At 30.3% G+C, this 23,654-nt stretch overlaps 1 protein-coding gene across 1 annotated transcript in view; it reads left to right on the top strand.

Moving 5' to 3' along the window:
- The first annotated feature begins 851 nt into the window (after positions 1-851).
- The window catches only part of LOC105622123 (aquaporin AQPAe.a-like), a 25,647-nt gene continuing 2,844 nt past the window's right edge, over positions 852-23,654 (top strand). Inside the window, exons 1-2 of the mRNA XM_012203556.1 lie at positions 852-987; positions 23,078-23,280. Of these exons, the coding sequence (XP_012058946.1) occupies positions 852-987; positions 23,078-23,280 (339 nt within the window). The remainder of the gene's footprint in view (positions 988-23,077; positions 23,281-23,654) is intronic.

Below are 23,654 nucleotides of genomic sequence, written 5' to 3'. Positions count from 1 at the left end.
ATAAGCCATAATCGATCGGTTAATCATAATTTATATGCATGCTGAATCACGGATACGAATATGATGTTTGTGTTTCGCAATCGTGAGACGATTTAACTATTTATGGGCAAAGCGTCGAAATTCGACTGATAGCTTGGCGATTTTAATTAATTTCCCCCAAATTTTAATTTATTCCCATCTTTTTAATATTTGCACGGTAATATATCTCGGTTATTTAATCTCACAATTTAATTCCGACAAATCGTATCAGGTTCAGATAACGAACGATATTTGCTATTATCGATTGCCTCCACTTGTAAGGTGATACTGGTAGCAGAATAGCAGATATGCTAATGCTACAAAATCAACGAAAAGTCAACCTTTTTATTTACCCTTTTATTATATATAACTTATCAAATTATAGGAAACAAGAACAGAAGGTAACGAATGGATTTCGTGAATATTAGCAAAATTAACAAAAAATTCCTAGAATTCAATTGGGTTTTAAATTTTCTAGAATTTAACATAGTTTATTATAATTACACTACAATTTATCAGATCAGATAGAAGTTAATTAATTTTAAAACGCGCATATATGTATGTATTATAACGCGCATATATGTAGTTTGTTGATAAAAAGATAACCAGAGAAAACATATATTCACAAAATTATTTGCATCTGTCATTTTTATCATCTGGTCGCAGTTTCTTCAAATATTTCTTCAAATAAGAGTACAATGGACTCAAGGGGTGATTTTTACAGTTTATTATCATATTGTAGATAAGATAAAATTGTGGCGTCAATATTTTGCATTAGGCTCCAAAATTATAACGTTACTATGTTCTATTTTCAGTAATCGTTTAATTACACAATGGAGCAAAATGGTATCTCGATAATATCGCCACAGGGTGTCATGGAAAATTCTGCTGGAAAATCCAAAAGTATCGGCATCACGTTCAGGTCCAATGGTGCAATATGGTCGGCGAAGGAGAAGCTGAAAGCATCCTGTGAGTATGAATGAACGGTGATTATAACGGAATATGTAGATTAAGAAATTGAAAGTATAAAAGTCCTGTTTCTAAGAAACTAAGAATAATTCGACGAATACAATAAGAATTAATTGTCGATTGTTTTAGAAAAATTTTTGTGACGCAAAATTCGGGAATTTTATTTTACTTTACGCATGATCTGTAAAATTAGAAGCTTGATTTCAGGAATTTTATAGATTTTTTGCAAAGCGTCAGATATTCTTCTAAAAATGATATACATGCTCATTATGTACTTTCAATTAATAATAATGATAAAGAATAATAAAAGCGATTTATAAATCGTGCGATTTTAAATCGTCAGCTGATTGTGATATTTTTAAAGTTTTTCTAAAAAAAAATTAGAATCTTGTTGTATTACATTTTTACATTATCCTACATTTCTACGTTCTCTTATTTTTGAACCAAAATCGAGTCACAAATCTTGTTGTTACATTTTTACGTTGTTCATATCTTTACATTTTTCTCTTTTTGAGTCAAAGTCGAGTGACGAATCTTTGCGGATTTCGCATAAAAAATCACAAATCTTTTTCTGTATAAAATTCCGAAGTTAATTTTGAGTTCAATTTTATTTTGAATAGCGAAATATTATCGCAGAAATGTTAAAAAAAAATGGTGCAACACGCTGAAGAATATCAACGCGATCAAATGAATAATGGCGCGTACACGCTTTAAGTCGACCAGTGACAAATTTTCGTTCTCGTAAAACGTTTGAAACGAATTTCATTATAATTCATAGAGTATCTCGTCCATTAGAAGGTGGAACTTACCTTGCAGCTATTCGCGCACGGAATACATATATCAATCTAAAGAGATTCTGAACTTTTAATTAGATATCATCTGATTTCGCGACGATTAATTGCTCGTTTGTTGTCTTAATATTTATCATGCTACTTATTGCGCGTAAAGTAATCGAATTTCATCAAACATTCAGTTGTAAGAATATTTCCGTTCATCAATGATACGCGTACTATATGAACGCATTTATTCAAAAATTTTTAGGGAATGGAGTATTCTGTTATCACATAAATAGCGTTTTTTTATATTAATGAATTATATTGTTTTGGATATTTTAAAGCTTAGAATCTTCTTTTCATTCTTGATTTTGAATGGGAAAAATATTGGGTTTTGTAAAAAATCATCGTTTATTTTTTTCTGAAGAAAGTATAGGCAAAGTACGATTATTAAATATGAAATGTATATAGTGCTCTAATACTGTTATTGTTATTATATACAAGATACTCGTAACTATTTTCCTAAGAAAAGAAATTTGAAAAAATTCAGAGAAGAGCGTAAAAAGATTTCCTGTATAAGAAAATTACTAAATATTATTATGTTATATGTGATTGTTATATTAAATGTGATATTCTGCCAAAGTTCTAATTAACGGAAGTTGTAGAAATTAGTTAATCGTAACGAAGAGAAAAAAAATATTTTATGAGATAAAAAAAGATTATTGAGAGCTAGAAGCAAAGTATTTTTGTATTAATTTTTTATGTATCATCAAAATATAGATTCTGACAAATCCTGCACATCCTCGAACGTGTCCAAAGGAATAAAATTTTTTTAAATCTCAATTTTTCTTATTGACATATAATTCGCGATTCTCCGTGAAAGACTTACAACTTTAGGAATCTTATTGAATCTGGGAATAGAAACGCAGAGGAGATTTCGTGAAAAAGTCTAACGCGAAGGAAAGGATATATGTGTTGCATAGAAGGGATTGATCGTATAATAAGATGGAAAGGCTTCGCGCACGATCGTTCGTTTCTGCTTTCGAGATTGACCTTAAACTCGCGGATCGACTGCCTTCGCGAAGCAACCGACCTCCTATTCCTCGAAATATTTCTCGCCGCGCCGAGCTCTTTCTCGGTGAAAGAAAGAAGAAAGCGGAGGCTTGCATTATACGCATGTTAAGAGCTCTAGAAGCACCATCCTTCGGCCTGAAAATTGGGTCGGAAATCGGATTTGACTTCGAGGGAATTTCTCTCTTTCGCGCTGCGTTTCCGTTGCACATTTCATCGTATCGAAGACACCCTTGATACGAGGTGGATGTCTCGGTGATCCGGAAAATTAGGTTTTCGTGTGTAAGTAATGTTATTGGAAGACCCTCGTACCGAAGAAGTTGCACTGTGCATTATTATGCGGGCGACGTTCTTGGATCGAAGAAAAAAAATTTTTCTCATTTCCAGTAATAATGAATGTTTCAAACCCGCGACTTTACAGTGTTCTTGATGCAATAATGTTTTAGTAGCGGTTTGATCGATGTAAAAGTAGGGATAGTTTAACTTATTCACAGCATCCACAGTGTCTATTTATATATATAATATGTTTCTCTCACGTTCATTAAAATAGCAATGAATAACAAAATTTTCTTTCTCGCTTTACTTTTTCTAATACAAAATGCAAAAGTTTTTATTACTTTCGACCATTGTGCACAGCGAGAATTTCTGATCAACGCACTTGGCGCATTTGATCTAGAAAGTGGGCTACGTTCTTCTTCTAAGCGTATTTCGGTCGTTAGAATCGTTTCTCTAAGAAAAAGAAAGTGCATAATGCAATCGCATCAGAAAATGCGGCTACTCGGACATTTTTACGAGACATCGTACGCAGGCTAACGAAATTAGACGATAATTATACATGGAGCAAGGCGCGTAAGGATAACACTTCTTTTCAGCCTTTCCTCTATTCTGCGAGCGAGGAAAATGGCATGCTCAAGTTTTAATTTTAGATGATTTGATTTCTTTTTTATCGTCTAGCTCATTACACGTTTCATAGTGTATCTATATCTATGAGGTGTTAATTAACTGGCATTATTTCCACTGAACATCGTGCTCCTCACAATGGCTTCATTCAAAAATCTCGGATCTAATGAAAAAAAGAAGATGCTAGTGAGTGGAATTGATTATTTCCGAATAGCTTTTTGCGAATTCTATCTTCCTGAGAAAATCTAGGGAAACGATACCGTATGCGGAATACTAAGTTATCCATGTGTACTTTCACCCGCACGATCGCGATGTAAACCTGATTTATAATCACGAAAATACGTGCGATGGATCTTTAGGAATTAATTTAAATTTAATAGCGAGCTGTGTGTTGTAAGGAACAAATATTTGGATGCGGGTCACGCACTATCTCAAAATCCCTATCTCTTGCCGTAGAATTCTGCGATAAATAGTTAGCAACTTGTTTAAGACTCTTATTCATTCACCACTACTATCAGATTGTGACATCAGAAGCGAGAAGATATATACAAAAATTCTTGCAAATTATATTTGAATAGAAACATTTTTTTAATAAAACAACATTTGTACTCAATAGTATAAGTCTGTACTATGTACAGACTTATGTATAAAATATAACTGAAAACTATCTTTATAATTCAGAAATTAAATCATGTTTATTTTGATATATTATATTAATTTGATAGATAATTTGTCGCAGCTGTCGACATAGCTTATTTTATCTTTAGTTATACATAATTCATTTCCAGATATATGGTTATTCATTAACGAAATAAAAAAAGAGATTTTGGTATATTTTATGAATCGGTTTTATTGATTGCAAAATGTTGTTTTATTTTGAAACATATTTCCATATTAATATATTTTTATTGCATTTTTTTTCCTCTGACGTCATTATGAACAGATATAGTAAACAGAAACTTTAGCCATGTTGATGCAAATAATTTTCGAAATGCGAACAACTCACAAATATCTGCATTTTCATAGGCTGTAAATAAAAACACCAACAATGATCAAAACATATCGTAATAAATATTCTGGCTTTTCTTTTAAATTAAGATGTCCATTCGTTTAAGATAAAAAGACTCCGTTGTCTTTTAAAGGCTTTTTAATTCAAATTTGACTTTCTTTTTAAATTAAGATGTCTATTTAAGATAAAAGACAGCGAAATATTATGAAATCTTTCAGAGTATAACTGAAATGTACTTTAAATTTCTTTCAGCAAAATTTGCATTATTTCTAAAATAAGAATTTAAAGAAAAGACACAGGCAAATTTAACGGGAAAGACAGAATAATGGAGCAGTTTCTTTGTCTTGTACTCGGCATAGAAAGTAGTTCGAGCGGCGGATCATGCACGATGATGACGCGAGTGTGTTCATAAAGGTAGAACAATTTCCGGAACGAAGGATAACATTACATATATCCGATCTGACGAAAGAAAATTTTAAAACTTTTCATCGTTTAAGAGCCGCTTGCATTATGCTGTCGGCAATATCGTTAATGATTCACGTTCGCAATTGAGAAACCTTCGTCATTACAGTCTTATATCATCCATTATTGGGTTACAGTACACTATATTATAGTTGCTGTAATAAAACTGTCAATTTGAAAATGTGAGCCGCGCTGCGCTCGTCTTGCGGAAGTCTCATTTCGTTATTTTTATGAAAATATGTAGTATGATGGATTCAGTGGGCGTTCTAAAATGTTCTGTAGGTACGTATTTTCTACGCTGACTTTTCTCTGACGTAAGTTACGTTACTACGAAATATTTGCAGTGCAAATACATCAACGTTGGCAGTAAATATTTCGCGCCGTGTCACCAGATTTAAAGGAGTTCAGTCCGTATAGCGACTAGTGATAAATCGAATTATGCTAATGCATGCAAAATAACTTTTGACCGAATCGCGGTTGCTTTATGTAATTTCGTGACAGGAGTAATGAAAGGAACTATGAGATATATCTGTAGAAACAAGTAGCAACTATCTTTCCTCGATTTTATTGTAGATAAGACTATAAATTGGAGATGAAAGTAATACGTTCTCTATCTTTCACGATTATCATAATCACTTCGTTTTACATTTCAATTCGCGCTCGCTGGAATCTCGGGAATTCACAAATAATCTTATTCGACGCAGAAACTGCTTCAGATTCCCGAAAAGACATAATTATTACCAGACTGGAATCCGTAGAATCAAACAAGAGATGCTCTGAGAAAATTTAGTACATCACAATATTCTCGGGTTTCAGGAAATCCAGAGTTTGACTCTTCCTTGCATTACGATTTATCGTGACAATTGCGCTGTAATTTAACCGATTTTACTTCCTTTCTATCCGTTCTCACGATAGTTGCTCCACTTCCACTCCGATCGTGTGACGATGTAGCGGATAGATAACAAAATACTAGCAGTGGGAATGCAATCAATGTGAGACAATGTCCTTTGTACTGTAGTAACAAGATGTTATTATTTATCCATGCTTTCGTAAATGTTTTTAGAGAGAAACTTTCTCTTGAAATAGACGTTATTAATTTATGATAATATTTAGATGTAATATTTACAAAAAAAATATCATAATAAAATTAATGAGTGCTAAAGTAATTAAAATTAACTCGAATAAACTATATAATGTAAACAAATGTAATTCACAATAAGATTGGCATTAATCGATAAATGAAAATAGACAAAAAGTTTAATTTGGATATTTTTTTTCGAGAATTGTTAAATGGTCGAAACCTCAGAGATATTTCTCTATGATTCATAAACATTATTCATTCAAACGTTTTTCAATTGTATTTTAAATTTTAATAGAGACCATTTCATAGAAAGCGGTTACTTGTAGTATTTCGTGTCAATGTTTTTTTTTCAACACAATAGATTCTCGAAAAAAAAAAAAATTCAAAGGATCTGCGAGCAGATCAGTAACAAGTACGCATATGAAAATACCGTTAATTTTTTTTCTTTATTAATTGATGCTTCGCTTGCAACAAATTGAAAGAACATTGGCGTAACAAGTCTGACGTGACACTTGAGAACCATTGGACTCCGGCCATTCACCGCGAACTTGACCTACTGTCATACTTGCAACACGATATACGTGATACACGTGTTAATCTCGTGTGTATTCCGGGTACAGAAAAGACTACTGTGTTTGTGTATACTTTTCACTTCCCCTCGCGGCATTTCGTTTATTACAAGGTATATTCTTGCAACTGTACACTGATGATGTAATGACTATCAAGATAACATTCTTTTATTTCCTCACCGATGCATCGGGCTGTCTACACGAAAAGAGTGATTTTATTGAAATATCTAAAAATTTAAATATTGATCTGAAAATAATTTTGTTGAATCATTAAAATAATTATGTAAGAAATTTAAGCATATGATAAAAAAAAAATTGGATATTTTAGCAACCAATTTAAACATTTTCTATGTAATTATTTTGACAATCTAAAAAAATGATTTTATTAAAATTATTAGATCTATATCTAGCTAAATTTTTGAATATTTCACAGCAATCTTTTTTTCGGTATAATGTATAAAATAACTTGACATAATTGTAATGTAACTTACATAGGACAGACAAAAAGACAATCGAGAACCAGAGCACGAGATCTATATAATAAATGTATATATAATAAAAAAACGAATCTCTAACGATCGATTGTTACTAACCATTGAATAGAAAATAACTATAAGTTCAATTAACATGATGTTAAATTTTGAGTAATAAAACATCCTATATAAAAAGATTAATTTCGCATAATTTATAAGATAATTTATAAAAGAAGATACAACGATACGCACAGAATGTGGCTAGAATCCCGTTGCCAGAAAACGTTGCCAAAATCTCAAAAATAAACTTTCAAGTTACGAGTTTTGAATACTTGAGTTGGTTACATTGATAGTTCGGCTATTGTATGGCCGAATGAGAGATGAGAAAAGGGTCCGTCCCTTCTATCTGACTCCAAAATTCAGTTTGAATGGTGACCTTCGTAAGAATAGCAGCTGCGAAAAAATCGTTAAGAAAAAGTCCTCGTGCAAAAGTGTATAACTTCGTAATACTGAATCAATTTCAGTTTTATAACATGCAGGCTATTCGTAGAAGTAAGTAGAATATTGTATTATATATTATGTATTATATATTGTTGCATGCAACAATAGATATTATATAAAACATCGCAATATTTCATATGTAAATTTTAAAAACCTAGAGAATAGTTGTGATTGATTTACGCCAATAATAGTAAAAGACTTATGCACATCTTTATAATATCTAGCAGAATCAACGAAAATTAGCTGCTACGAAGTGCCAGTTTAATTGTTATGCTAATTTTTGTAGTATACTATGTGCAAATGCCTCTGTCTCTGCTAGTCCTCTGTGTCTATTTTTCTCTCCCTGGTAAAAAATTGTTCATGTATGAACATATATAAATATATATAAACATATAATACAATACATAAACATATATAAATATGTATAAACATATTGTATATAAACATTATACATATTGTATAAACATTATATAATCTGTCTGAAAGTATGGTCGGTATATATAATAGTTTTTTAAAACTGTATTCCAAAATTGCGCCAATCGTAGAAGATGTTTCTCCTTGATATTTTGCAAAAAAAAAATTTAATTGTCGTTAAATTTTTATCACAGCAAAATATATGGTCGGCATGAGTGCCGCATGAGTGTCGCTTCGAAACTGTGTTTCTTTGACTGAACACATTATTGATGTTATTGCATTCCGGCTATAATAAAATAGAATGTATTTATGTATTTTAAAATTCTGCTAATTAAATTTTTCTATACATTAGGTCCACCACACTTTTATTAGATAAACTGTAATTATACATAAAATATGTTCATACACGTCCACATGTCCTTCTTATGCAAGGTATCCCACAATTTACGACCGAAGTTTTAATAACATATACCTGACTTAAAAATAATAATAATGTAATAATTTTATGTTATGTACACTGCATATATAATTATTTTCTATGTTTAAACGTAAAGTATTTCAATATTATTGTATGCGTTATTATTTCAATCTTACATGAACGTAGGCGTACGAACATCCGCTTGTATGATGTATTGTTCCTGAGCACGTAAAATGTCAGTTCTGTGATTAGTTAATTTTAACCGCTATTAATTTAAAAACTATTATAGCCTTGACATTTTGATATTAGAATTTTTGTCTTTTTTAAATCAGGAATATTAAATTGGGATATATCGTATATAGATATATAAATTTTATACTGAGAATAATATCCAGGCTTTTTCCAATCATAATAATCGGATTATCCTTTCAAAAAGTAACAAATGGCTATTTCCGATTATTTAAAATCCGATCATACATTTAATCGGAAATAAATTCATCGAAATGTTCAATAAGAAATATCCGTTCATCACCTTTTGAATTGAAATTATTTCCATCACATTATGTCCGATCAAATACCTGCATGCATATATTTTTTATCGGACAACGTTAACTGATTAAATCAAATTATACACAGTTGAATATACAAACATTGATCATTTAACATGTAAATTTTTATACAAGAAAAAAGTTTACTTACTTATAATAATGTGGATTATTTGTTCCTTAACTTCCATAGTTTCAAGCACTGTTTATATCCTGATAAATTTCGTCGAAGAAATATTTTTTTTCGATACTGCAATAATATTGTAGTCAAGAATAAGAACGAATGCGTAATAAAAATCAAGTAGAGACACGTAATAAAAATCAAATAGAGACACGTAATAAAAATCAAATAGATATTCGCGCTAGAGACACGTGTTCGCTTGACCTCAACATGAAAGTAATGCCATAGAGCCTAGAGAGCCTATGGAAACAATCGCTGATCACGTGACCAACTATTCTATGATTGGCCAGCGCCTTCCAATTGATGACATCAAACTTGATCGGATAAAATACTCTCTTTTTATCCATTCAAATCTAATGTCTGATCAAGTTGTAGGTTTATCCGTTGAAATTTTATCAGATAGAAATATGATAGATGGTTTATATTCTCTTCACATGTAATCGGAAATTATATTTCATTAGCTAAAGGTATTTGTCACTTAATCGAATAATCCTGAATTCGATCGAAATTGATCAGAGAAAGCATTAGAACAGTTATTTCCAATCAAAAAGCACTGGACAGTTTTCTCAATGTATACGTGCGTGCGTGTGTATTCTTAATTATATACATTTTTTTCGACTCTTTCTCCCTTGTTTTTCCTTTCTTTTTCTTTTTCTCAACACTTTCTTTCTCTCTATGCCTCTTCTTTTTCAACTACTATATCCTTCTTTTCCATCTCTGTTGCGTTTCAATCTTCTATGCATGCTTTACGCAAATATATGTTTCAAGGTTAGGTGTCAGAATTATGAAGTTATCAAGAAAAGAAATTTTCATTTTAATGAAAAACAAAAATTTATTTTGAATAAAAAAAATTTTAATAAATAAATATTTGACTAAATAATATTAAATAATATTATAACTATAATAATAATAGTTTGTAATTTAGAACCTTCTCTTCTTCAAAAGAAATGTTTAAAATAAGAATTCTTTTTAACAATGCACTCACCATATTGATGATCAGCAATATAAAAAATCCCAATCATAGTTTTGACATTTTTCTAACATGGACACCCGCCATTGGCTCCATCATTTTGTTTTTTTATTTCGACTTTAGATTTGTAATTAGCGATCGAAAACCTCTATATACAATTTTCATAAAAATTAAAGAGTGCCTTCATTTTTTTGGTTATGTTTTTGAGATCCTGACTCACTGTGATATGGCTTGAACAAGCAAAACAATAATTGCTTTCGGATTCATATTTCGATTCTAAACTTGTTATCTCTTTCTTAACTTCTCCTTCCAATTTCTTTTTCCCTTTCCACCTAGAATTAACCATTCCTTCCTTTCTTTTTCTTCTTGCTCGTTTGCATCAATTTTCATTCGAGAAATAAGTATCAGTTAAATTGTCTGCATAGTACTTACATTGTAATAATAATGGTGATGGCTTTTCTTCAGGTTCATGTTTTTATTTATTTAATAATGAAAGACATCATTATATTTTAATTGTTAAGTATTTATGAATAAGGACGTGTATATATCAATTTTTACACTTATGATAATTGCATAGACAAATTGAGTGGCTGTAAAATTTCAAAGAAAAGAATATTAATCTCTTATTATCGTTTCTTATTGTATCTTTCATACATTTGAACACATATGTTATACCAACCATAAGATTTGTGAGAAATTTAGTTATTTCTCGGGAAAAAAACGGTCCATTCTTGATTGTACATAATTATATAGTATATGAACACACAAAATTAGGCATTAAATAATGTATAATTTTGAATGCTAATATATGATCATGGGATGATTGAGTGTATATTCGTACATGATCATATATTAGATGTAGTAAAAAGAAATCCATTATTTTTGCATGAAATTGATTGGAAAAATAATGGATTTCTTTTTACTACACCTAATATGTATTTCACGTACGATTCTGTATGAACCATACATGAACGTATGCATGTTGTTATGTGACGATGCATGATGTACATTCGTTTATGAATTTGTATGGAACTCTACATGAATGTATACGTGTTGTCATGCGACCATTCATAGTTATATACATCCATACATTCGTGTATGGATTTCTGTGGAATCATACATAAATGTATACAGGTTATCTACAACCATGCATAGTCATGTACAATGTATGAATTTGTATGGAACCCTACATAAATGTATGTGTTGTTATGCAACCATGCATGGTCATACACATTCATGTATAAATTTGTATGGAACCCTACATGAATGTATGTGAGTTGTTATACAACCCTACGATTCTATATATGGATTAAAATATAAGTATAGAACTTTATATTGTCATTTTTGCGTCGCTTCTTTAAATTTTTTACATGAAACAAGTGTTTCATTCGTCATACTCTAATAGTTCCTGCTCTGGTTTTTCAATATACACTAAAAATAACCCGATAAAGATCAAAATGTTTATATTTTTATAACAAATATATAATTTATAATGATTATAATTTCATAATTTTATAGCACCATAACGCACCTCAGCACGTAATTCTATATCGTTATTATCTAGTTTTAATTATTTGAGCCTTTAAATATTTTTATGTTTTGTATCTCTTCTCATTCCGTCATCTCTTTGTCAGAGACATGGTGACTTATGTATACATATTATTACATTTAATGGGAAAAACGCTACGAACTTTTTCCCACACCTAATATATCCAGTGATATATGGAACCTAGTTTTAACGCCAGATCTGAACGGCCTTTTTTCAGAAGAGGTGCTCATAACAAAGATATTCTCAATTTACCATTGTCTTCCAAAAGGTGATTAATGCTTTTAATCCTAAGATAGAACAATGTTCTTAACGCAGAAAAAACCGCGTATGTCGGCCTCAGAGTGTGAATAAGCTACTCGCGCCCTTAATTATTTCATGTGCATATTAATATATGTTAAAAATTCATTTGCGTTATGAATATTTCAATCGTTTTGCATTTCCGGCACGTATCAAGAAATTGTTTTATCCAACGCATTGAATGGGTGAATTATTGTTGACATTGTTACATCGGTGAATCTAATCGATTGTGACACTTGATGGTGCATAATACTATACGAAAGCGTGTATAATTATACGATAATTATCGATCATTGCTAATCATTGCTCGTTCTGCACGCTAATAACTGACAATTTGAAAGATTAAGCAATTAATCGAATCCAGCAATTTCTTCCTTTCTTTGTTAAACTATTATTGCAATTATTATCGCAAAATTCTCGCAAATAACGGGAAATAACGTTTGCTCTCGAGAGAAAGTGTCCCTGCGTTAAAGCAGCTGCAAGATTAAGCAATTAGAACTTGCTATCCGTTTAATGTATTCCGCAATTCATCCATTTCAGCCAATCAAAGCTGAAGAAAAATATGCGTAACGTAAAGAAAAGCGCATCTGCTCTTGCGCGTTGCTCTCATGCATTTCGACGTTTACGATAGTTAATCGACGAACAACCTTTCGTCCGTGTCTCTCAGCATAAACCTGGAATTTCTCCATGATGCGATTACCAAGCCATTTTCTATTGTTTCAGAGGATTCCTACTATATCCCATGAGAAATGCATATGCAGGTTATATGCACGCTCGAATATACGACAGCTCTGCGACTTGCATGGACACGCGCGTCTTCTATCCTCGTTTGGCGAGGAAAAAAAAATTAATATTTATGTGTCTTTGTTTGCACGCCACGTAACGCCATCAACTATACTCAATGGCGCTATGTTTTAATGGTATTCATGGTATCCGAGTATTATGTACGTGCGAAAAATATTCCTGAGAAAACCGCTCCGTTGATCAAATCTGGATTCTAAGACGACATATAAGCAAATTTATCTTTACTTCCCAAGACAAAAAAATGCTGTTGACATTTTTTTAAATAGTTAAAGTTTACACAGAATATCTTAAAATTATTGTATCTTCTTGAAATATCTGATTTTCGTATACATTTATAAAATTCAAATCTTTTAAATTCTATTTTGAAATTTTAAGATAGATAAAGTCAATTCGGAAAGTTTATAATATAATTAGTCCTAAAAATAAAAATTCATTATTTTTTGATAACTTAGAACAACAAAAAATTGTGAATTTGTGAAGAGAGTAAAAATATAATATTACAGACAGAGAATTAATTATATTATAAATTTTCCGAATTGACTTTATTTATCTTAAAATTTCAAAATAGAATTTAAAAGATTTGAATTTTTTTTAATATCTCTTACATTAATTGGTAAATTTTTTAATAAGATATTTTAAGAGGAGCAATTTTCGCCCTTTATTTCAGCGAAATTTGAGAGAAAATTTCGGTTGTGTAAAAAAATATATTGCAAATGGAGGATTAAGAAACTCGTGCAAATACTAAAAAATTTACTGAAAAAATGCAAAAGTAAAAATCTGTTTTTTATTTTCCAAAAAATATATGCATGAAATTTCGTCTATTAGTCTTTGAAAATTTGTGAAAATCAAGTACAATGGCTTTGCCGAGATATACAGGAAAGAATCGCATCGAAGTAACAACAGATCATTACGATGGCTGATCGTATTTCACGCGATGAATCTGTTACGATATCATTCGGTCGTATTTCACAGTCGAACGAAGTCGTGTGTTTCTGCGTGAATAACGTTGTCTTTATGAGCGCGTTGCGATGCAAGTACATAGAGCAATTTGCAGATTGATGACTATTGGATACTTTAACGTCACAAAAAAACCGTATTACACAAATCGTACGTGTATTCCGCAGACATTATATAAGGCACCATGTCATCGTCAGCCGACCGGTCAGTCATTAGCAAATGTTACTTGGTCAGAGGCAATCGCGCGGATTTTCAGTACTTTCACACAGTAATAGCGAACGATGTTATATCGCATCGAACAAGCTTATACTTTCATATCGAGCGATTTTATATCTAACGATCAAAATTCCTAGCAAAAGTTTAACAGGTTCCATTAGTGAATGAATTGGAAAGCTAATTATGTTAATTAGTAAAACGCCTTATTCATGCAAATTATGATGAGCGCAATTACAAATTGTAATTACACAGCAGGTACAGTCACATATAACTTTAGCTAAAGTTTAGGAAGTTTATTAACATCGGTTAATTAACGGATATAATGCATAATAAATTGGTAATTAAAATAATTAAATTGATAATTAAAATAATCGACGTAATATATTTTACATTCAAGTTCTCTTATCAACATTATCGTGGAATAAAATAAAAAATTATCCCATAAATTTAAAAATGACGAAAACTTGTGTTTGCAATAAGTAATATTTTTACAATGAGTAATATGAAACATAAATTATTAAATAAAATAAATTAATCGTGAATTGTTTGTCGTCTCAAATAAGACACTGTTTAATTCATACTCTTAAATGCACATCTATGCACAAACGTAAAAAAGATAATTAATGACATTAACGTTATCTTATCATTTTAATAACATCGATTGTAGCCAGTTGAGCAAATAATATTTTTCTGATCATTGATATATGTACAAACATCGTATATTAGAAATGCCTTTTTTACGATGAAAGCACAAGTGCGTATCGTCAGTTCTCTTCTTAAGTCCTCACGCGAGAAATTCACCGAACATTATAAACATGAAACGTACTTTGCTTGTCATCATTGCATCGTACGGCGTCGTACGCTACAAGAAAAACTAACTTTCTACCTTTTCAGTGTAAATGATTTATGGAAATTTCACTGCTCGCGTACTATTGCTATTAGAGATCATTAAAATTTGCGGTACGCTGGTAATTTTCTGATACTTTCCGTGGTAGATCATCGAAATAAATTGCCTCTCTGCAATCCTATGCTATCCAGTTATAAAGCGTTCTACACTATCTAGTTATGAGATACATTGCAAAAATTAATTAGAATGCAAAAATCTTAATGGATGTAATGCGTAATCAAATTAATAATTATGATAATCAACATTACACATGTTAGATATCAAAGAAAAAATGATAATTTAATTCCTTGGGTTAAATAACATTTTTACATCCATGTGTATCAAAATATAAATAAATCAATCTATTTTTTCTGCACTATTAAATCTGTAGGGGCAAATTTAATTTAAAAAGTGTGATTATTTTCAAAGTACATTTAAATTAAAGAATGCACTCAGTAAATAATGAATTAAATTTGAATCAAATTTAATATACTTTCTTGGATTAAATTGTTTAATTTCATTGTTTTATTGTAGTTAAATTAACAATATATTGGATAGAAGCAGAGACGGTCTGTAGAAATGATTAAAAACTCAAATTGGATATAATATAGCATTATGAAGTTAATATTGTAATATATTTGCATTTAAATTTATCACTTGTCAAAATTATCGTTGAACAAAGAAAAACATAGATCCTTTCTATAGGGAAGAATGACTATCCTTGGATAGTCGAGAGGATTGGACGTTATCTTTTAAATCTTCCCACGTAAAATTTAGGAGAATGCCATTGTGACTGTTTGTAGTTGTCACGATGGCAACACTGATGAATGATATTAACTCTACAACGCGTGATTACGTTTGTGTCTTGTGCTTTAGGATTTGAATATCGAGAAGTAATTATTTTGTGTGTTTATTTTTTAATTCTTGTGCTATTTTCTAATTCGTGCTTCTTTAAGCTAAAAAAACTTGAACAATCATTTATTTAACAATGTAGTGGTTGGGAGCCTTGAGTACCAGTTGGTTAGGCAGATTCGCGCAAACCTAGGTCTGTTCGCGTTGCTTGCACTTTTTGCACTCAGTATCTTTGTTTTCTTTTCTTCAACGCTCAAAAATATATTTATTTTATTTTAAATGCAAAAGTTTTTGAAGATTTCAAGCAACGCGAACAGACTTCTAGGTTTAACGTGGGAAGCTCTCTATGTTTCAGACACTATCATAATGTTTTATTTTTATTCACAGGATTATCATGCCATTTAAATATACAAAGAAAACAGATTGTTGTAGTATATCTGTTGATATTATACGAAAAATGTTCACTCTTACATTGTAGGGAGGACATTTTTTATTTTTTCTTATTATTATTTCTTATTATTTTCCATGATGGTCTAGCTTTGGCCTAAATTTTAAATACAAACATATAGCTAAGAACGTACATTATTTAAAATATAATCTTGGTACTATTTTCTTTATACTATACTATTATTTTACTATTATTCTATACTATTATTCTATACTATTTTCTTTATACTATACTATTATTTTACTATATTATTATTCTATACTATTTTCTTTATAAACATGCATTTTATTTAAGATTTTCATAAAAAGTGGCCGAAGGTCCTCTTCCCTACGGAAATTATGCATTTCGCAGGTTATCTCCATGTCCAAATCCATTCTTAGAATGCCAACGTTTCATAAATATTGCAGTTCACTTCATCGAGAAACAGTCTGATCAATAATGAAGAGTATAATCTGCGGAGCTAATTCGCGAAACGCATAATTTCTGTAAAAAACATTTTTTCGTAAACGTAAAAGTAACATAAGAAACCTGTGTTGTAATATAATATAAAACGTGATATAACTTTTATTAATTAGACAAATTTATTTAACAAAAAGATATTAGACAAATTTATTTAACGAAAAGAACAATTTTGTAAAGTATTTAAAAAATATATAAATAATTTGATAGCTATAGATACAAGTCTGAAAATAATTTTATTGAATTATTAAGATTATTTAAAAAATTATATAATTTAATTATAAAGTACCTTAGAAAAATGTTTTTTTGTATGTAATATATACAGTGAAAGTAATGTGTTACATCGAATTTGAAATATTTCTCGTATAAAATTATTATAATTTCATAAAAAATTGTAATAATTAATCTATACTGTTTAGAGCTATTATAGTCTATTAGTTAATTACAGATATTTAATTACAATATTCGGTCATTAAATGAGTCAAATATATCATTTCAGAATTAATATACATTATTCAAGCTTCTGATGTTATACTTTGAAAATAGGCAACTCATAAAAATAACAGGAATGCATGAATATTACGGCATAGAACATTCTGAAATGCATATTGCTGCTTTATCAATCCACTGTGAATCGAGATACGGTAGATTTCTGTCTTTTCACGTACTATCGATAGCTGGTAAACTCATGTGTCATAGTCGGTATACTGATGCTGATTTTCCAAACATGGGAGAGAAACATTAATTTATATTTGTATGAGAAACACCGTAGATGGTGCGATGAAAGCGCATTGATGCAAGCAACATATGTCCCTTTCAATGTTTCAATGTTTTTCTTTTTCTTTTCTCCCCGACTGATTGCTTGCATCACGACTTACATAGTTTCCAATTTCATTTTAATTTCATTAAATTACAGTTAGTTAAATTGTTAAAAATAAAAATGAAGATGAAGGCATTGAAGACGAAGCGCATATAAATACATTTCATCTCGCGAATATAATTGTTGATTACTTTCATGATCCGTAATTATGCTCCTGCACTTTCCTGCTAATTACCGTCAGCCTCCGTTCTCCGCAGTTTGGTTTTTTAATTAGTGATTAGAGATATGCTCGCGTTCGAGTTACGTGGAACTTGGAAAGTGCACGTCTCTCTGGCGAAGATATATTTCCGTGAATATAGATATATATGCCGTGCTTTGAAGCGATCGCATGTGTTTTCCTCGCAAGTTTCTACTCGGTCCTGATGTACAACACGCGCGCAATGGCTTTCTACACTTTATTCCACCAGTACCTCACCATCTTTACGACCATCGGGATCATTAACCGGTGATAAATTAGCGAAACGTTAAGAGAGCTCGCATGAAGTTGTACGTTCTAATTTCTTTATGTCGATTAATTACCGACCGATCAGTGTTTATGAACATGTGGATTATTTCTTTCGTAATTTCTTTCTTTTGTAACATAATTAGAAAGAAGTATAAGCAAAACTTTTTTTCCTATAAACAGTTTGAGAAGTGTCGACTATATATAAATTATTAGATAAAAAAGAGCGTAAATAAGCAATAAATGAAAATAAATGAAATTAAAATTTCTTTATATGTATAGATATTTGAGTGATTTTATACAATAAGTACATTTTCTTCGTTAAATAAAAATTTTATTTATAATATTATGCGCAAACAAAAACTGAGAAAAAGCAAAAAATACTATTTAATAGCGTTTTTATTAAGCTATTGACGTAAGCTGTTGATGACGCTCATGTGAACGGTTGATAGCTTATTATTATAAACATATACGTTTAAACATTCTGATTTGTAACACATAAATTTTCATACTTATTATTTTATATAAAAGTCTAGCTTTTCTTTCCGTATGGAATCATTATAAAAATATATTCTTTAATTAAATAACTAAACATTTAATTTAAAATTTTCATTTTTATAAATATTTCTGTTTTAAAAATAGAAAATAGAAAATAATGTAGATTTAGATTTCTGTACAGATCTATTGCCTCTGTCTTGCAAAATTACATATCCATACATTCTATAATCGATACGATTCGAGGTATCCGTTTTTAAGAAGCTAAACTTTGAACGACTTCGGATTACGTTTCTGTTATCATATCGAAATCTGATTAATCCGCGAGTGTCAATGACTGATCACTATCGGCCCCAGTGTCTCACTGCAGAGTCTGTATATTAATGGAAATCATACACGACACGTGTTCGACACGGTTCTAATTATATCCGTGCAACACACGGTTAATCACGAGAACTCGGCCGTAATTCTAGGCCAAACATGCGTTGGCATCTCTATGCATAGTTCAGAGATACAGGCAGATATGTATATGTATATGTATAAGCGCGATTAAACCAGAAGGATATTGACATCCGTATGTTATGAATATCTTATGAATGTGGAAGTTGGGCGATGAGCATGCACAACGGATCCGAATGATCCGTTCAGGAAATGCAAAACACGGATGCAGCACAATACGAAGGCAATGTGGCAACTATAAATTAACACAGAAGTATTTCTCTCACAAGATGTTGGATGGAATAGCGAATATCCTGAATCGCGTTCCTCGTATGTTAAAACACAGAAATGTGCAAAAGTATTCGATCCAACTTTATTATCTATATAGTCTTTTTATAATTCCGTTAAAAAGTATTAAAATATTACATCGTGCATCGAAAATTGTACATAAAAAATAATATATGTTGTCGTAATATATAAATAATTAAAAGATAATAATTAAAATAATATTATTAAAAAAATTAATAATTAATAAATTTTTGTATTCCGTATAGAAACATTGTGGACATTATCAACTTTTTATCAACTTTTTCGAAAAGATAATGAATATTGCATTCGATACCGTGAAAGTTAATTACAACTAAACAGTTAAACAATAAAATCACGTGCATATTTTTTTAACAAATGTGTGATTAAATCAATATATGCGCCGTATATAATTTAATTAATGCTTATCTTTACATCGCACACATAAATTATAAATAGATTGATCAATTTTATACTTGATATAGAGAACAAATATTTTCGTTGAATTAGCATAAAATAAAAAAGAAGACAAGATGTTATTACTTCCTAGATATCTATATACTTACTATATACTGTAAGTCTAAGATTTTCTCAACAACGAGATAAAAATGGTGGTACGCAAAGATTTCAGAATAAAGAATAACATTTAAATAAAATTTAATAAAGATAATGATTAATAAAAATATATAATTGTTGATTTATGTTAAATAAATTAACTGGAATAAGTGAACTTTATTCACTCGTAAATTTAAAATAATATTAAAAAAGGCTCTGTAAAATAATCTAAAATATTACATATACTTTGAGCAATTTTATAATGTTTTGTTAGCATGATAGATCATTATAAAATCAAGACTGCATAACAAGAAGAAATGTCATGAGTTTTGACCTCTGACTGCAGATTACTTAACTATTAATAATACTCCTTTGCAAACGCCTGAGAGATGAAATATTGACCCGATTGACGAGATTATTATTCAACATACATACAATTTTAATGCAAGACGTGATAAGTGTTTGATGTATTTCGTATTAATATTAAAATATAGCGCACACAGACAGAAACAAAAAAACATGGAAAATGGAAAAGAAACCTTTTCTACTATTCATTTCCTTTATTACGCATTTAACTTAACTTTAATATTTCAACTTTAATATTTCAAACTAAATTAAAATATACGAAATGAAATAATTGCATGGCAAAATAATACAATAAAATGATAAGCGCGATAGTAAGCTTGTTCAAAGGGCATACTTTAATTGTTGCAAACTATGATTCAGTTCAACTTTCGGCTTCTCGAGCGAAAATTTCAAAAAACTTTCCCCCTCTTTTTGTGAAAATTTTACTATTAGCCTCCGTGAGAATAATGTCGAATGAATTTTATGAACGTCAGAGGAAACTATGCCATTTTGTCAAGAAAAAAGAGCAGGAAACGCTCAATGGAGCGACATTCAGTGGAGAATACTTATTGAAGTCCAACGTTCTCAACAACGCTTGAATATCGACCTCCGATGTGCATAACTCTACCAATGCTTTCATGTAAATTCAACGTTGACCCATCCCACTCCAGGTTTATACCAGTAGTAATCGCATTCGACGTGGAGCGAACAAAGTTTCCACTTGAAAGTTTACAACAAAGTGACAGTCCAAGTTATCCTGCTTGTCGATCCAAAAACGCTTCTCCGCCGAAAACTATTATACTTTTAGAATTCATTAAAGAACAATTGACTATTTTCTCAAATGAGAACTTGACATAAAAACTGCAAATTTTGAATACCAACATTTCAAAAGAAGCAATTTGCTTCAATATCGTTCAATCGTCTTACAAAGAATTAACTTTGAATTAATTTCGTATATTGCAGATAATTCTAAAAATTATTTTTAATACCTAACGGTAATTGTGAAAAAGAACGATAATATTAAGATAAAGTTGAGTTTTCTTTCTTTTTAAATATAAAAAATTAACAGAATAATTTCACATTTTAATATACTCATCACATTTTAATACTTGTATGTTACAATATATAAAGATACACTTGAAAAGATATATCATTCTAATATCAATGATTTAAGAGAAAGCATAGATGGCTATTTGAATCTGCGTATGTATCATGGTCTTTGTATTATATTGTTTGTCTTTAAAAACATTATCGTTACACGATTACACTTAATGACCGAACCTTTACATCTTGACCTTTTTCAATTATACATTCAATGATTTCAGCTTACGTAATGTACAGAAATAAAAATATGCCGTCGTTAGATTCTCCTTGTATGCATAATAGTTGCTCTATAATTAAACATCGTTGCTAGTGCATGTTTACGAGATCGAGTCGATAATGAGAACTCAAGTTCATATTAAATAGAAAAAACGGGCAATTAAGAGCTTTAATACGCAATAGTTAGTGCGATTACATTATCAACAACATATGTTTCACATAAGAATCTTATTTTAGACCATACCTGAGAGCACAATCGATAAACTAGAAGCCTATACCGAAGCTGGATCTTTAATGCTTAATATATGTACCTGTATATATATCATTGTAGTCTTTCAAACTGCGCGCCGAATTATTTTTCCGGATTATAAATGCAATTAAACTACTCTATCGTGAATTAAATTTTAATAATTAACAAACAATTTTAATAATTTGACACTACAATCAGACATCATATCATAAAGATGTTAATATATTGAAAAATGTTAATAAAAAAAAACAAATTAAAAAAGAAGGGCTACGGGCCAGAAATATAACGTACAAAAAAATGATCAATGAAAAAATCGATATATGTTATATTTTTATCGTTCTGACAAATTTTGTAAACATTGATAATAATCGTGATCGAAACATTTGTTAGCCAAATGTTTTATTAAAGTTTATAATAATTAAATAAGACATTTTTATTTATGTATCAATTTTTCTGTACGTTATATTTCTGGCTCGTAACCCTTTCATTTTAACTCGTTTTTATTATTGCGAAAAATATTATTTCGGCCGGAAGTCGAACCCAGATCTCTCTGTATTCTATACGAGTGTTCTAAGCTTTTAGATCACCGAGGCATTTAAGTATTAAAGATCCAGCTTCGACTGGTATAGACTTCTGGTTTATCGAATCTGTTTCAAATCTTACATAAATATTATATAATAACCGAATGTTTCGGCTCAATTCAAGTCAGCAGTTTTATATAATTAAAGATTCTTGATAAACCATCGCATGAAGAAAATAACAGTACAGCATGGAAAGTCTCTCAGATTAAACAAGTTCATACTTTTACACAAAGATACGAAAGTGACGTGCATTCATTACAAAATTATTATATCATGTTTTATTTCTCGTCATGAGACAGTTCGTATTGTCTCACGAAATTATTCGTGCAGTCTGACGATTCTAATAATTTAAACTTTATGATTTAATATTCGCTGATTTATATTTTAGAAATTAAAATAATAGAATTCATTACTCCGTCATTATTTATCATTTATAAAAATATTTTTTGAGAAATGAATCTTTTACGATTGGGGAGGGGGGGGGGATACAAGTACTATCTTTTATCAAAAGTGATTACGGAATGCTCGTACTTTTCCATGAGAAATAAAATTCATAAAACCAATAAATTCAATTAGAAATATCACTGGTATCGATGCAGTAAATTATGAACATGATAATAACGGAACTTCGTTGATATCTCAGGGCTAAAAAAGACGGAGGAAGAGGAAGATAGCACATGGGACAAGTTCATGGCTGTCCTGGGAGAATTGATTGGAACTTCAATTCTGGTCTTTCTGGGGTGCATAGCATGCATGGGTAGTATGAAGCCGTATATTCCTGGGATTGGACCGTCTATGATACAAGTTTCTTTTGCTTTTGGTCTCGCTGTTATGATCGCTATACAGGTATACATTACTTTGAATCTGACAATTAATATTATCTTTGATAAATATCATTAATATATCGTTTCGTGATATCATTATGTTAATCAATTTGTCGATAATATATTTTATTTAGTTTTAAATTAAATTTCTTTTAATCATAACTTATACTAGTATTTTTCACTATTTATTTCACATTTTAATGATACATTAATGATTAATATATTAATATATTAATAAATATAGAGGAGAGTTGCCAAATGCGTACTGGTTGCCTAAATATCTCTCTCTCTCTCTCTNCTCTATAATCAATTCTACGTTACGTACGTACGTAACGTACGTTACGTACTTACTACTACTACTACTACTACTACTACTACTTCTACTTACTTAACTTA

This window comes from Atta cephalotes (assembly GCF_000143395.1).
Source record: "Atta cephalotes unplaced genomic scaffold scaffold00040, whole genome shotgun sequence".
In the NCBI taxonomy this organism is placed as follows: Eukaryota; Metazoa; Arthropoda; class Insecta; order Hymenoptera; family Formicidae; genus Atta; species Atta cephalotes.
The sequence above is the reverse complement of the archived record's forward strand: the minus strand, read 5'-3'. Positions and strand labels throughout refer to the sequence as shown.